At 48.4% G+C, this 14994-nt stretch overlaps 2 protein-coding genes and 9 non-coding genes across 15 annotated transcripts in view; 1 reads left to right on the top strand and 10 right to left on the bottom strand.

The window, feature by feature from the left end:
- Window positions 1–7542, bottom strand: part of TRIM7 (tripartite motif containing 7) — an 11837-nt gene extending 4295 nt beyond the window's left edge. Inside the window, exons 1-6 of one of the 4 annotated variants that reach the window (XM_010720630.3) lie at window positions 7524–7542; window positions 5540–5966; window positions 4257–4352; window positions 3592–3822; window positions 918–940; window positions 411–526 (exon numbers count right to left, since the gene is read on the bottom strand). In XM_010720630.3, coding sequence (XP_010718932.2) covers window positions 411–526; window positions 918–940; window positions 3592–3822; window positions 4257–4352; window positions 5540–5956 — 883 coding nt within the window. In that variant the 5' untranslated portion in view covers window positions 5957–5966; window positions 7524–7542. Of the gene's footprint in view, window positions 1–410; window positions 527–917; window positions 941–3591; window positions 3823–4256; window positions 4353–5539; window positions 6198–7288; window positions 7488–7523 lie in introns of those variants that run through there. The other 3 variants (XM_010720627.3, XM_010720628.3, XM_010720629.3) reach the window with 3 other exon arrangements.
- Window positions 7543–8072: 530 nt separating this feature from the next.
- HEP21 lies at window positions 8073–10340 on the bottom strand. 2 transcript variants are annotated; one of them, XM_010720626.3, is made up of 5 exons: window positions 10238–10340; window positions 10040–10144; window positions 9604–9682; window positions 9213–9332; window positions 8073–8984 (listed from the first exon to the last, which is right to left on the bottom strand). In XM_010720626.3, the coding sequence occupies exons 3-5, from the start codon at window positions 9650–9652 to the stop codon at window positions 8836–8838; spliced, it is 318 nt and encodes a 105-aa protein (XP_010718928.1). In that variant the 5' UTR covers window positions 9653–9682; window positions 10040–10144; window positions 10238–10340; the 3' UTR covers window positions 8073–8835. The 2 variants fall into 2 exon arrangements, with proteins under 2 accessions (XP_010718928.1, XP_003211187.1); XM_003211139.4 differs by having other exon boundaries at window positions 10040–10141; window positions 10238–10307.
- Window positions 9788–9860, bottom strand: TRNAK-CUU. Its single transcript has one exon. It is a non-coding gene; the product is annotated as a tRNA-Lys (tRNA).
- A 1091-nt stretch (window positions 10341–11431) lies between the features above and the next one.
- On the bottom strand, window positions 11432–11504 carry TRNAK-CUU. Its single transcript has one exon. It is a non-coding gene; the product is annotated as a tRNA-Lys (tRNA).
- A 296-nt stretch (window positions 11505–11800) lies between these two features.
- Window positions 11801–11872, bottom strand: TRNAE-CUC. The gene has a single exon. It is a non-coding gene; the product is annotated as a tRNA-Glu (tRNA).
- Window positions 11873–13056: 1184 nt separating this feature from the next.
- TRNAV-CAC lies at window positions 13057–13129 on the bottom strand. The gene has a single exon. It is a non-coding gene; the product is annotated as a tRNA-Val (tRNA).
- Window positions 13130–13318: 189 nt separating this feature from the next.
- On the bottom strand, window positions 13319–13390 carry TRNAE-UUC. Its single transcript has one exon. It is a non-coding gene; the product is annotated as a tRNA-Glu (tRNA).
- A 269-nt stretch (window positions 13391–13659) lies between these two features.
- On the top strand, window positions 13660–13731 carry TRNAE-UUC. The gene has a single exon. It is a non-coding gene; the product is annotated as a tRNA-Glu (tRNA).
- Window positions 13732–13931: 200 nt separating this feature from the next.
- TRNAV-CAC lies at window positions 13932–14004 on the bottom strand. Its single transcript has one exon. It is a non-coding gene; the product is annotated as a tRNA-Val (tRNA).
- Window positions 14005–14460: 456 nt separating this feature from the next.
- On the bottom strand, window positions 14461–14566 carry TRNAL-CAA. Its single transcript has 2 exons — window positions 14529–14566; window positions 14461–14506 (listed from the first exon to the last, which is right to left on the bottom strand). It is a non-coding gene; the product is annotated as a tRNA-Leu (tRNA).
- Window positions 14567–14710: 144 nt separating this feature from the next.
- TRNAK-CUU lies at window positions 14711–14783 on the bottom strand. Its single transcript has one exon. It is a non-coding gene; the product is annotated as a tRNA-Lys (tRNA).
- Between the last annotated feature and the right edge of the window lie 211 nt (window positions 14784–14994).

Raw genomic sequence — 14994 nt, 5'->3', positions numbered from 1 at the left:
CCTTTTCCTTCCCTCTTTTCCTTCCTCCCCTCCCCCTTTTCCTTCCTCCATTGCTTTCTCTTTTCCTCTCTTTTCCTCTTTTCCTTCCTCCCCTCCCCCTTTTCCTTCCTCCATTGCTTTCTCTTTTCCTCTTTTCCTTTTCCCCTCCCCCATTCCTTTCTCACATTCCCGATCCTCTCACACCATCTCGTGGCCATTTCACACCGTTGCGGTGGAACAGCCTTGAAATGATGGAACAGCCTTGAAATGATGGAACAGCCTTGAAATGCCATCCCGGACCGCTGCAAACCTCCTCATCACCCCATTTTCCCCCTCCCCCCCCATTTTCCCCGTTCTCTCCCATCTCCCAAACGAGGACGGATCTTTTTTTTTTTTTTTTCCCCCCACTCCTTGGGCTCAGCGCTGCCCACCTTTGAACCTCTTGAGGACTTTCTCCAGGACCACCATTTTGAGGGAGAAATTGCAGACGTGCATCTTCATGTCGGTGCAGACGGGCACGGGCTTCTGGCACTTCACCTCGTCGCTTCTGCGGGGGAAAAACAGGCGATGAGCAGGAAGAAAAATCACCGTGTTCCCCTCTACTTTATACTCATTATCCTTATTTTTGCATCTCTATTTTCCGTTCACTTCTATTGTGCCCCCAGTTGTGTCAGGACTGCAGCAAAGTTAGCTGTGAGAGCTGAGGATGATTTCCATCCTGGAAATAAGTAATGGTGCATTCAGCTCCTCTCCCATCACAGACCCCAAATCTGAAAGCAATGGGGCAATCTGGGGGGAAAAATGCTCTGTTTTCCCCCCAAAATGGATTGCTTGCTCCACGCAGGCATCTAGTCTGCAAAAACTGACCCTTAAATAAAGACGTTTTGGGGGAAAAAGAAAAAAAAACTTGAAAGGAAAGGAGAAGCAGAGCCCCATACCTGCTGATGATGCTCATCACATCCTGCGAAGGGAAAAGAGAGTGTGAGATATCTGTGCAGTCTGTGTTACGTCTCTCCTGGCTCAGTGCACTGAACTCAGTGGGGACACCCATCCCATCAGCAGAGCTTTTAGGGGACGCCCATCCCACTATTATTGACCATGATGTGGTTTGGGTTGGAAGGTGGTCTTTTGTGGTCTCCACCCAACCCATCATTTTTGGAGGTCTCCCACCCAACACATTCCTTCTGGGGATCTCTCATCCAACTCATTTTTGGGGTCTCCCACCCAACCCATTCCTCTTGGGGTCTCCCAACCAACAAATTTGTTTTGGGGGTCTCTTATCCAACTCATTTTTGGATGTCTCCCACCCAACCCCTTCCTCCTGGGGTCCTCCCACCCAACCCATTCCTCTTGGGGTCTCCCAACCAACATATTCGTTCTGGGGGTCTCTTATCCAACTCATTCTTGGATGTTCCCCACTCAACCCCTTCCTCTTGGGGTCTCCCACCAAACACATTCCTCTTGGGGTCTCTTATCCAACTCATTCTTGGATGTTCCCCACTCAACCCCTTCCTCTTGGGGTCTCCCACCAAACACATTCCTTTTGGGGGTCTCTTATCCAACTCATTTTTGGATGTCTCCCACCCAACCTCTTCCTCTTGGGGTCCTCCCACCCAACCCATTCCTTTTGGGGTCTCCCACCCAACCCATTCCTTTTGGGGGTCTCTCATCCAACTCATTTTTGGATGTCTCCTACCCAACCCATTCCTCTTGGGGTCTCCCAGCCAACCCATTCCTTTGGGGGGTCTCTCATCCAACTCATTTTTGGGGTCTCCCACCCAACCCATTCCTTTTGGGGTCCTCCCACCCAACCCATATGAAGACCCCAAATGCAGAAGGACATCAGCTTAGGAGCTGAAGGGACACCATTTTCCATATCTTGCCCCCTAAATGCTGGCATGAAAGCTGCACATTTGTGTTTCTATGATGTCTGGGCTCCCAAGGGAAGGGTTTATCCAAGGATTCATTGCATTATGGGGCAGATATCTCCACCTCAAAAAGGGTGAATAATTAATTATGGAGGAAATTTATAGGATAAAGTACCCTCACTAATGAGTTGCCCCGTGGAGAAAACTCACGGAGGTGAAATCCACACTCAGCCCTATTGGTTACCCTTTAAAATGAGGGAAAGAAGGGCAAAAACTGCAAACCAGAACAATTTCAGAGCCAACCAAGAACACCCCAGGGAATGGGAAGAGGGTTGGCTAAGGATTAAAGAAAACGATTATGCTAATCACCAGTCATTACACCATCACTTTCATGTGGGAGCTGAGCAAAGACCTCACGGAATCATCCCACAGAGGTTGGGTAAAGATTTGCTCTGCAAATATTTACAGTGCTCTCCATGGGGGTCAGAAGAGCAGAGCTTGAAAATCTGGTTTGTGTTCAAACAGAAAGAAATAAATAGCACAGAGCAGAGCTGTGCGTGCAGCAGTTCGCTCTCATCACAGCTGTGACCGATTATAAGGTCACCCATTGGCTTTTTGCCTTCCAGAATGGGATCAGGTCTGTCTGGTTTTGGGGTGGGCTGTTTGGGTTTGTATTCCCAACCCCACTGCTGTTGCAGAGGAGGGTTTGGGCAGTGCTGGAGTGACTCCAGCTCTGTTCTTTGCAATGCAATCAATCCTCAAACTCCATTTGCTCCCTCCCCTCATACTTTCCAGCTTGGTAAGAGCTCATTCTGACTTGAAAACCCAGCTCTGCTTTCAGCTCCCAGCCAAGGCTCTGCTGCAAGTGTTGGCACAGGGCCTTGCCCTGCTGGGCTCCACGTGCCTCCATGCCCAGCTTTCGCCATCCCTGCTCTGCCAGAGGAGTGGATTTCTCATTAGAAGTGAAAATAATGGCAGTCGTAATAACAAAAGGACAGTTTTCTTCCAACGATGTCGACAGCATCCAAGAACACGTTAAGAAAAAGGAGATGGAAATGTCAAGATGCAAAGCTGAAGGCTCATTTAGTTGCTAACTATCATCCAGTGGTCCAAAGATTCCTTGGTCCAAAGATTCCACCATTCTTTGGTTCTTTGATTCAAAGATTTTATGATCCAGTGATCCAACGGTTCTACAAACCAATGATTTTATGATCCAACGATCCAAAAATTCTACAAATCAATGGTTCTATGATCCAGTCATCCAACAATTTTACAAATCAATGATTTTATGATCCCATGATCCAACAGTTCTACAAACCAATGATTCTATGGTTCAGTGATCCACTAATTCTACAAAATCAATGGTTCTACGATCCAGTGATCCAACAGTTCCACAAACCAATTGGACCTAGTGATCCGGTGGTTCTACAAGCCAACAATTCTATGATCCATTCTTTATACAAATCAATGATTCTATGGTTCAGTGATCCAATAATTCTACAAATCAATGGTTCTATGATCCAACGACCCAACAATTCTACAAACCAATGATTCTGTGATCCAATGGTTCTACAAACCAATGATTCTGTGATCCAATGATCCATTATTTCTACAAATCAATGGTTCTATGATCCAGTTATTCAACAGTTCTACAAATCAATGGTTCCATGATCCAACGATCCAAAGATTCATTGATTCTACAGCACAACGATTCCATGGCCCTACAGAGACCCAACCGCCTCACCTTGAGGAACTCAAGCACAGGCTGCTGGATTTTCTCCTCCAGCTCCGTGATGAGCTTGTTGAGCAGCGTGATCTCCTTGGAGAGGTCAGTGATGTTCTCGTTCTGCCTCTTAGCGATGCTTTTCTCCATCTTGTCCAGCTGCCCCAGCAGGATGTGCTCCTGGTCGTGCAGGAACTGCCGGAGCCCCTCGAACTCCACAAGGAGTTTCTGACGCTCGGTCTCGATGGTTTTCTGGGAGTGAAACACACAAAAAAGGTGGGTTGATTTTTTTTTTTTTCCTGATGTGATCTCGCATTGCTGTGGGCGTGATGTTGGCGGGGAGTCAAGCAGCACTCAAGGGATGCATCCTTTGGAAGCACAGAGGAGTTTGCACACATTGTGGTTGCTTTGCTCTACGTTGGCCATCAGCACAGCCCCAACTGACCCTCAGAAAGTGGTGTGAAACCATCGTGGTGTGAAAGCACAGCCCTTGGCTGGTGCTATTTCCAGCCCTTCCTGTAGGAGAAACAGCAGAGAGGGGTGAGAGCACAATTTTGTGGCAATGGTAAAATAGAAGCACAGGTTGGGGGTGGCCTGATGGTGTTTAACCCACGGGGATGGCACAGCCCAGCCCCTCCAACATCCCAGCCCAGACCCACCACCACAGAGCATCGCACTGCACTCACCAAAAGCTCCTGGGTTTTCTTATCATCGTTCACTTTAAATTCCAGCAGTTCCTGCCTCTCCTTTTTCAGGAAATCCAAGCAGCCCTGGATTTTCTCCTGGGAAAACAAGAAAGGAGATATGTCGCTGATGATGTTTTTATTTTCCCCTTTTCTTCCCTTTCTATTTTATTTCATTGCTGTTTTACTCCACGTGGGCACAGTTTGTCCTTCCAGCCCCACAAGGACAAGCAGCATCTCAAGCATCCCTTCTCACTGGGTGGATTTGCTGACTCAGCTCTGCCCACGCTCACCCACACTTTGCAACTGACAGCAAAACACAAAGAGACCTCCGAAGGGAGATGCAGGAGACCATGGGAGGGAATGTGAACTGCTTTCACCAGCTGCCACCGCCTTGCTAACCTTTTCTCCTGACACAAGCTGAGCCTTGGCTGCAGGCAGTGCCCTAGAATAGCTGTGGGTGTTCGCTCCGACAGCTGTCACCCTATGGGCACCCATTGGGTGCAGAGGGCAATTAATCTGTTTTGCAGCCTCTTGGCTGCTCTGGATTTCCATCCTTTCTGCGGGGAAGGTGGACCTGCAGCCCTTCTGCTGAGCTCATGGATCCCAGGGAGCTCATGGTCCTCCAGCCCTCCTGTACAGCTCAGGGTCCCCATCAAGTTCATAGTCCTGCAACCCTTCTGCAGAGCTCATGGTGCCCATGGACCTCATGGTCCTCCAGCCCTCCTGCAAAGCTCATGGTCTCTGCAGAGCTCATGGTCCTCCAGCCCTTCTGTACAGCTCAGGGTCCCCATCAAGTTCATGGTCCTGCAACCCTTCTGCAGAGCTCATGATCCCCATGGACCTCATGGTCCTCCAGCCCTCCTGTAAAGCTCATGGTCTCTGCAGAGCTCATGGGCCTCCAGCCCTCCTGTACAGCTCAGGGTCCCCATCAAGTTCATGGTCCTGCAGCCCTTCTGCAGAGCTCCTGGTTCCCACAGAGCTCACAGTCGTCCAGCCCAAAGCTGATATCAATGCATAAATGGATTGCGCATAACTGGAAGGGAAGGAAATTTTCCCCCTTTTTTTTTTTTTGAGGAGGAGGAGGAAAACTAGAGAAAAAGCAGCAACAAAAATTCTGCAAATATTGGCACTTCCCATTGCAAAAAATTGGCACTTCCCAACTGCACACCAAGCGACACCACGGGGACACGAGAGGAGAACAGCGGATACTGAAGCAGAGGGGGAAAAGACACACAGACAGCAGATGGGCCGCGCTCGGGGTGGACAGACAGACAGACAGACACCTTGTACTCCTCGGATGCCTCATCCACGGGGACCACAGCGTGAGGTCGGTGCTCACGGGACCGGTCGCACACCACGCAGATGCTCTTCCTGTCATCCTTGCAGTAGAGCTTGAGGGCTTCGCGGTGCTTCATGCAGAGCCCATCCTCCTCCGCTCCCTTTGCCCCACGCAGGGCGAACTGGCTGATGATTTCGGACATGTTGGCCAACTGACGGTTGGGTCGGAGGCTTTTCTGTTGGAAGATCTCCCTGCATTGAGGGCAGGGGAAGTCCATCTCCAAATCCTTCCAGCTCTTGACGATGCACGCCCGGCAGAAGTTGTGCCCGCACTCGATGGACACGGGATCCTTGAAGAACTCCAAGCAGACCGAACAAGTGGCCTCATCCTGCAGGTTTCCAGGCAGGAAGACAGCAGCCATGGCCTCTCTCCTGCGGGCAAGGACTGATTTCACCGGGGCTGGAGGCAGAGCATGAATGCTTGGCACGCGGCCCCATGGGCGTTCCCGTTCCAGGAACGATCCCACTGCAGTGTCCGGTTTCCTTAAACTGGTAACGAAGACCTCAGCTTTAGGGCACAGAGCACGGCTGGAGGAGTAAGGGAGCGAGGAGACGTCCCTGCTCTTTGCTCCTCCGAAAGCAGCTCGGGTCTCAGCTCCCCACCTGCATCAATGGCTGCTGTTATTAAGGGAACCATTCGGGGCGCAGGGACCGAACGGCAGAGCTGCAAAATGCAGGGTGTGAGCAGGGCAGCTCGCATGGAGCAGCTGCTCCAGGTACACCCGAGCTCCTGATAAAGACCCATCGCACCCCCAGTGCTTAAAATGGCTTTGGTGGAGCTCCAGGGCTGTAAAAAGCAACGGGAGAAAGGGGAGACGCGTGGCATAAAGCGAGACGGAGATCGGGCTGAGCATTTCCCAAACCCATAAATATCAGGCTCTAAATGAGGGGGGGGGTCTTGCAAAACAAGAAAACCCACTTTTTTGTTCCCAAGTGGGAATATTTGCCTTCCAAGCAGGGTTATTTAACACAAGAGGAACTCCCGGGGGGGGTTGCTGGATGGGGTCAGTGCTGTGGTTTTCTCTTATTGCAGAGAAGGGAAGTAAAAGTCATGGGTAACATGAGCCCAAATAACGAGCTGGGTGCTATCAACAGAGAAAAGCAGACACTTCTGGGGGGTGATTCATCGCCTCCTAATGAGGGAATGAAAATGGCATCGGGTGACACACAGATCAGGAGCACCCATCTGCATTTCTTGCTGCTCTGTGTCGGTTTGAACCCAACCCTGGGTTTTTTTGGGGTTGTGGCATGGGATCCCTTCCTCCTCTATATCTCCATCTTGCACCCCACGCTACTTTGAGCCCAGGAATAACACAGAACAAATGACTCGGGGTGTGTTGCACATAGCTATACCCACACACACCCCTGTGGATGCAGCATACGTCCCTTCATACTGTCAGCCCCCAAGGGAAAGTGATTTACACCCCTCTGCGTGTGCATCTACCCACGCTCCCCCTGTGTGCTGCTCTACCCTCATGCACACACAGGCTGGGAATCGCTCTCCACGTTGGCTTTCGTTGAGCTGCAAGCAGACAGGAGTTATTTCTTTTGCTTTGGAATCTATAGGAGGAGGTGAGGGGCCGAGAGCTGCTGGAGTTGGGAGGGTGGGTGGGGAATATTGGGGAGAGAAAAGCAGGGATGGGAAAAACGGACAGACAGACGGATGCATCCCCACCACCCACATCTCAACGTACCTTGGAGCAGAGCTGTAGGATAGGGGTGTCCTCCCGTACCTCTGCATTGAGGATGGTGCTACTGGGGTCCCAGCACCCCCACCTGCAGCGGGGCGAAGCGTGGGCCAGGGGCGGCCGCTCCGCTTTGCTGCAGCAAAAGGATCCAGCTCAAATCCTGAGCACCACCAGCACCGCTCAGCTCCTGCCCCATTTGTGTTCCTCCCCCCCCTTTCCCCACCAGCCCCATCTCACTTACCAGTCCTTCCCCTCCCCCATTGCAGCTATCCCAGGCACCCACTGCTCTCCTTCTCTGCTCTCCTCCTCTGTGCCAAAGAGTTTTTCCCAGCCCCGGAGCCAGGATCCTGTTTCCAGCACCTCCCTCCACCTGTCTCCCAACCCAAGTCCTCTCCAAAGGGGCTCTGCATCCTTTAACTCCCCCTCTCACGTCCCAAAATCCAAGGGATTGAGAAGGGCTGAGGCTCCCCATCCCTTCCTCCACAATGGATCTCAAGGGTCGCAGCACTTTTGGGGCAGCACCGTGTCAACATCACCCTTAGGACACCTCTCACCCTCCACGGTTGTCTTGTTTTGGATAAGGAGGACTTTGGCCATCCCAAACATCACATATGGAAAATTGGACCCCGATCACATCTTTTCTTGCAGGATTTTTCAGCACCCATCCACCCTGGTGCTGAGCATCCAGGTTTCCTTCTGCTTTGGGTGGGTCTAAGCACATCCAAGCCCCCGTGCTTGCATTTCCCTTTAGGAAATGAGTGAGCAATCACTGCCCTGCACCGTATTTTCTCCTTCTAACCCCAAAACTTGACCCAGAACCTCCAACCACACAACTCCCACGTTTTATCCTTATGATTTCTCCCCACATTATAGCAGTTTGGGTTTTGTTTTTTTCTTTGCCCTTTGAGAAACCCAGAATAACCCACCCCACCCCTTTAGGTCCCACCTGAAGTCAGGAACAGGAGTTTGGTGCCTCCTGGGGACCATTTGCCTCTTTGCATTTGATGGATGAGCCAGTTCTTGAAAAATAGGGGAATTTGGAGTTCGTTTAGGTGAAATAAATACCTGTGCCTTGTAGATACGTATCACCTTTGTTCCTCTTAGCATCCCATGCTCAACCCTTGGTTAAGAAGGCTGCAAAAATCCCAGCCCCGCATGCTAGGAGAAATGGGATGCAAGCAGGAAAAAGCACCTTGGGCTGCCCTTGGGGTTTTAGTTTGGGATTAAGCTTGGGGCCACTGAGAGTGCTGAGTCTGAAGGGCTGTTAATAGGAACGCCTGGAGAAGGAAAGCGCACACATGAGCCAAAATTTTGCAGGGCCTGTGATTGACAGCTGGTTTATTGCAAGAGCTGGAATAAGAATCAGGCCAGGCGCACAGGGGAGCCCTGCAGGCAGGTTGGGTCCAAACCTCCTGATTTAGGGCAAAATAGTTAAAATTTGGTTCAGGACTCGCAGCAAATGGAAAGGGCTGGGCCATGTTGGGGGACCCCATTGGGTGTGGAAAGGGCTGGGCCACCTTGGGGGACCCCATTGTGACCCCATTGGGATTAATCTATGGATCCTCATCCCACTCCTCGTTGCACAGGTCAGTTTCACAGCAGGAATATCGGGATGTCAGGCGGGATTCTGCATCTGACGCCCTCTCCCTGCCGCAGTTCAGGGCAGAGGTGCAGCCTTGTTGGTAATAGAGGGTCATCTTCCCTATGGGAGAAAGGGAAAAGGCAGCATTAAACTCATCGTCTCCACTGAGATAAGATTTAACCTCTTCCTACAGCCCTTGGCAACGTCCTCCTCCGTTCTGCAAACCCGCCTGGATTCCCACGGGTACCCAAGGATGGCCCCCATTTAACTGAAAAAAATGATACCATTTTGAATCCATAAATATATATATATGAAATAAAATAAAAGGTTTTGAGCCCCACTTCCTACCCAGGGAGGTTTTGATGATGGCACATTTCTCCCTCCGCTCGCAGGTGGTTTCGTTGGCCCCAACGTAGCACCCAAAGTAGGGGATTTTGTATTTGCAGACCTTGCACTGAAGTGCTTCAACTGCAAGGGAAGAAAAAAAAAACAAAACAAAAACAAAAAAACACGCAAAGAGTTTTCAGCCTAATTCTGCAGAGATTTGGGCCAATTTTTCCTGATTAGAAGGCAGCAGTGACCCCGAAGATTGGGAGCCCAATGGGGTCCAAACATCACCTTCATTCACAACCCACTATGGCACAGAATAGGTTGGGTTGGAAGGGACCTTGAAGAACACTCAGTTTCTATAGTGTTCTCACCATTAAAGCCAAATTAACTCCAGTCCTAATTAACTCACCCACTCCAACACACAGGACGAAGGCCAGCCCAACGAAGAGCAGCTTCATCTTGGGATAGAGTTCCTTTGGGAATCAGCCCTAAAGTGGGGAGAAAAGGGATAATATAGAGACGAACATCCATTTGCAATGCCATTTTTGGGGGGAAAAAAACAGAAATTTGAAGCGTTTAAGAGAAAATCCAAGCGCCCAACGTGGGGCTCGAACCCACGACCCTGAGATTAAGAGTCTCATGCTCTACCGACTGAGCTAGCCGGGCTTACAAAAATGCCTTTTTCTGCCTTTTTTCCCCCCGCCTTAAGTTACAGATTTGGTAAAAAAACCTCAATTTTACGAGTTTCAGAGTTAGCTTTATACAGAAGCTAATATTATACAGCAAAATGAAGACACGCTGCAGGATAAAAACCCAAAATAAAACCCCAAAAGGGGATCCCTTACCTGAATCCCACCGGGTCTGGCAGCACCTGCAGCCCCCACAGCCTTTATAGGGGCTGAATTCCTCCCATGTTGGGGCTGACCTGGGACTGAACGACCTGAAAGCTGCTGGATGATATTGTTTTATGGGAACAATGCTGTGAGCACCTGGGCAAACACAGCACCGAGAGCAAAAAAAATATTCATTACGTGGGTGAATACCTCTGAGATCCCTCAATTTCTTCGCTCGTACATAGGAAATCCCCCCCACCCCAAAATTGCTCAAAAATCCATGGTTATGGCCTTAAGTAGCACCATGTTTAATTATGGCATGGTGTTTTTAATTAGGGTGTGATTCCAAGAAACCTGGCAGGTTGTTTCAGAGTCCTTTGGCTTCACCTGTGTCAAATGAAGGTGGAGGTTTTGTGGCTGTTCCTGGGCTGATGGCACAAATCCCATTGACACACAGGTTTTCTGAAGTGTGAAGCCGAATGTTTGCCCAAATTAAGGGAGATGTTCTCAGTATATGGCATTAAATCTCTGAAAATGGGGGATGATATCTGAAAATGTGGGGTATGGTGTCCAAAAATGGGGAATGGTATCTGAAAATACGGAGTATGATATTGAAAATGGGCATAGCATCAGAAAATGTGGGGTAAGGTGTCTGAAAATAGAGTATAATATCTGAAAATGGGGCACGGTATGTGAAAATACTGGGTAGGATGTTTGAAAATGGGGTGTGATATCTGAAAATACGGGGTGTCTGAAAATGGGGCAGGGTGTCTGAAAGTTTGGGGCATGATGTCTGAAAATTGAGTATGATATTTGAAAATGGGGCGTGGTACTTGAAAAAAGGGGGTTTGAAAATGGGGTGGGAGATCTGAAAGTATGGGGTACAATATCTGAAATTATAGGGTACAGCATCGAAAATGGGACATTCGATCAGAGAATATGGGGCATGGTATCAAAAAATATGGGGTCCAGCATCTGGAAATATGGGGTGTGGTGTTGAAAATAGGATATGGTGTCTGAAAATACAGAGCATGGTATCTATGTATATTTGTATTTCTAAGCTTTGTGCTGAAAATTGAAGAAAGGACATTTTCTGGAAGGTATCGGTGCATCCTGCAGCCCTTTCATGGTTAACTGGGGCCGGGTTTGCTGCTCTTCATCATCGGGTTCCAAGCTGGAAAGGTTTACACAGCGTTAAAACCTTAAAACTCAACGCAGCACTGAAGGAGGCAAACAGGAATCGCTCTGCAATGTGAACACAATCCTTCCTTACGAACAAAATACCCCGATTTTGCACCTTTAATCCCATTTATATATATATATCTCCTCCCAATATTCCTTGTTGCACAAAATAACCCCATTATTTTCCCCCCCCCCAGGATTGAAGGGGAAAATAAAACATCTCGCCCAACGTGGGGCTCGAACCCACGACCCTGAGATTAAGAGTCTCATGCTCTACCGACTGAGCTAGCCGGGCTGGTGGCTGCCAATTGGCAGTGAAGCACTAATCAGCGTGCTAATTGCAGTTGTGCACCGTGCAGGGGGAGACCGGAGCATTGCAGGAGAAAAAGGGAAGGAGCAGAAGAGCTCCGGGCTGAGAAATTGGGTTTGTTTTCCTCCTTCTGGAGTGCAAAATCTGCACAACGCACGGAGAGGCTCCGGGCAGCACCAAAGGGCCGTGGGATTTATCCGTGGGTGCTTCGAGAGGAAAATGAGGTTTAAAAATAAAAATATATATTATGTTCGACGTAATATATAGGTTTAAATCAGTTCTTCCCTGACCGGGAATCGAACCCGGGCCGCGGCGGTGAGAGCGCCGAATCCTAACCACTAGACCACCAGGGAACCGCACACAATTCTGCTTTTACCATTTGCCCCCCAAAATTTCATTTTTTCTCCTCATTTTGCTGCTCCTCAAACAAATGGGATTTTTATCCGCAGGGGATCCGCTGCATTCATCTCAAACAACCCCAAACCTCCCCTTCTCAGCTGCGATAGGAAGAGCGCTATTTCTGCTCCTCTACGGAAGGATGAGGCACTCTAATTATCATAATTACAGCTTTTCTCATCCTTGGCAGCCACGAGAGTCCCAGAATATCGATTTTTCTCTGATTTTTGGCCATCCTTCCTCGCTGGGAGACAAACAGAGCCCCACCATTACGAAAGGCTGTCCTCCAATTATTGCACAGATCTCATTTCGCATAGAATTCCCCATTTCCAGACTCCAACCCTCCCCCTCCAACAAATTCCACTTTACAACTAAAGCCGTATCAACAAATGGGATAAAAACGTGAACATAAGAGGTTGGAAGCAGCTCAATAGGGAAAAAAAAATCCGTATTTTCCCCACCAGGCTGAGTCTGTTCGTAGGAGAATGGAAACACGGCCCCAAACAAAAGCTCAGTGGGGATGTAGGTCAGCAGCAAAGAGGGGAAAGCCCAATTTAATGGCAGCGAGCTGTACTCAATGTTAATTGAATGGGGAGGCTGAGAGTTTTGGCTGCTGGTCCAGGTCATGACCTGGGAACAAATAAATCCATGCAGGAGCAGGAATGTGTGAGCATGAGGGCTCCTGCATTTATGCTGTTGCTTTTTTTTTTTTGTTTGTTTGTTTTTGTTTGTTTTGTTTTTTGTTTTGGCTTGTGTTGGGGATGTGTGAATGCAAAATGTGGTGTGAGGGGGAGAAGAGCTGAGGGGTGGCTTAGGAAGTGGAAATAGCATTTGGGGTATGGAAAATAGGCAGAGATAAGTGCAAAAATGCAGGAAAGAAGGGCTGAAAACGTGAGGGATTCGTGGAAGAAAGTGTTTTAAGTGAAAATATGGGGAAAATGGGAAAAAAGTGGTATGGGTGCTCAGATGAAGGGGATTGAAGTCAAAGTGTGGGAAAAGAATGGCGAATCGTGCTCAGGGTTTGTAGAATAAGTCAAAGTACGGGACAGAACGGGGAAAGGCAGCATGGATCCTTAGAAGAATAAGGACGTGTAAAAGATATAAACGTGTAAAAAAATTAAAAGGTGAACGAAAAGTGAAGTGTTTCTGCCCGGTTTCGAACCGGGGACCTTTCGCGTGTGAGGCGAACGTGATAACCACTACACTACAGAAACCACATGCAGAGCTGCTATAGCCCAATATTTCCAGTAGGATTCACCAAATCTCTCTTTTTCCACCCAAATTCATCGCTGAACCTCGAAAACGGCCATTTTTTGGTAAGCAGCAAAGATTGGAGGCATGAGGAAGAAAAAAAAGGTAAAGAGAAAGAAAATAAAGACTCCGCCCCACTTTATGGGTTAAAATTCCCTGACCGGGAATCGAACCCGGGCCACGGCGGTGAAAGCGCCGGATCCTAACCACTAGACCACCAGGGAAAGCTGAAACACCGCTCTATTTATTTTTATCTCATTTTTCAATATATTTTTCCCTTCATTCTGTTATTATCTTTCATTTCGCCTTTTTTCTTTTCTTCTCCTCTTCCTTCTTTCCTCCCCTCAATTTCAAACGCTTTTCCTCGTTGCAAATGAACTCTTTCCGCCTTGCACGTTGCCAACACTTCCTTCAGTCCTATGCAAAGCATTGCAAAAAAAAAAAAAAAGCAATAATAAACTGTGGGATTGGTAAAATAGTGCTCAATAACAGCTCCCTGGTGGTCTAGTGGCTAGGATTCGGCGCTTTCACCGCCGCGGCCCGGGTTCGATTCCCGGTCAGGGAAAGGTGTAATTATTATCCCCAAATTTTATCGCATTTATAAATTCTCAAAAAACCCCAAGGAAAATACCAGCCTGAAAGCGGTGCTGTGAAATTTAGATTTTTCCTTTTTGTAACCACTTTTCCTTCCACCTCCTGTGCGGCTGGAAGGGGTGAGAAATCACCAAAATCGTGAAAATAGGTTAAAAAAAATAAAAAGGCGGGTGTTTCTGCCCGGTTTCGAACCGGGGACCTTTCGCGTGTGAGGCGAACGTGATAACCACTACACTACAGAAACCCCTATGTAGCCCTGTCTTTGCCTGTCCCCTTTGTGACCTCAAAATCTGCTCTAAAAAAAACATATTTTTAGGTCACTTTGCTAATTTTTTAGGTCTTTTCTCTGGTTTTCTGCCGAGGAAGGTTCGTTTTGCTGATTTCTCACTCACTTATGCATCTGCTGTAGTAATTTGCAGTTTTTCCCAACGCAAATCGGGGCAAATATTATGGCAAAAAAAAAAAAAAAAGGTGGTTTTACCACTGATGGCTTTGAAATAAAGAGAAAAATCAGAATAGAAGGGAAGTAAATGCTGCTCTGCTGTTCCACCTCCATGGCCGTGCACAGGACCGAGGAAAACTTCCATTAAATCAACCATTTTGAGGCAAAAACGGTGAAGTATTGCATCTCGTGGGGTCGTAAGAAGTGAAGGGGAAAAAAGATATTAAAATTGAGGGGGGGGGAAGGCAAAAGTGCACTTGTCAGGAGTGGGATTCGAACCCACGCCTCCAGGGGGAGACCAGAAATCCCAGCGGGGAAGGCAGAGCCTTGAGTCTGGCGCCTTAGACCACTCGGCCATCCTGACGGCGAGAAAATGGGCCCTAAAAATGCATTATCTAGATCTAAAAATGATGAGTTTTTTTAAGTATATATTTTAATTGGGCTTTTATGGGGTTGGTCATTATAGGGTTGTTTTAGATTGGGAAAAACAAAGGGGGAAAAAGTCAAGCGCCCAACGTGGGGCTCGAACCCACGACCCTGAGATTAAGAGTCTCATGCTCTACCGACTGAGCTAGCCGGGCTGCATGCGTCGGTCTATTTGACCCCATTTTGGTGTTGGTTTCAGCGGTTTCGGTGCCGTTGGGGAGCTGCAAAATGTGTAGTCGGGCTGCGTTTTTCCGCGCATATTCCGAAAAAAAAACCACTTTATTTGGGGCAAAAAAAAAAAAAAGAATAATATTAGTTCGGAGGTCAATTAAAGGGAGAATTCAATTAAAGAGTGAAGGGAGAGGG

The sequence above is a fragment of the Meleagris gallopavo genome, chromosome 18 (assembly GCF_000146605.3).
Source record: "Meleagris gallopavo isolate NT-WF06-2002-E0010 breed Aviagen turkey brand Nicholas breeding stock chromosome 18, Turkey_5.1, whole genome shotgun sequence".
NCBI lineage: Eukaryota > Metazoa > Chordata > Aves > Galliformes > Phasianidae > Meleagris > Meleagris gallopavo.
This window is presented reverse-complemented; position numbering and strand designations above follow the sequence as displayed.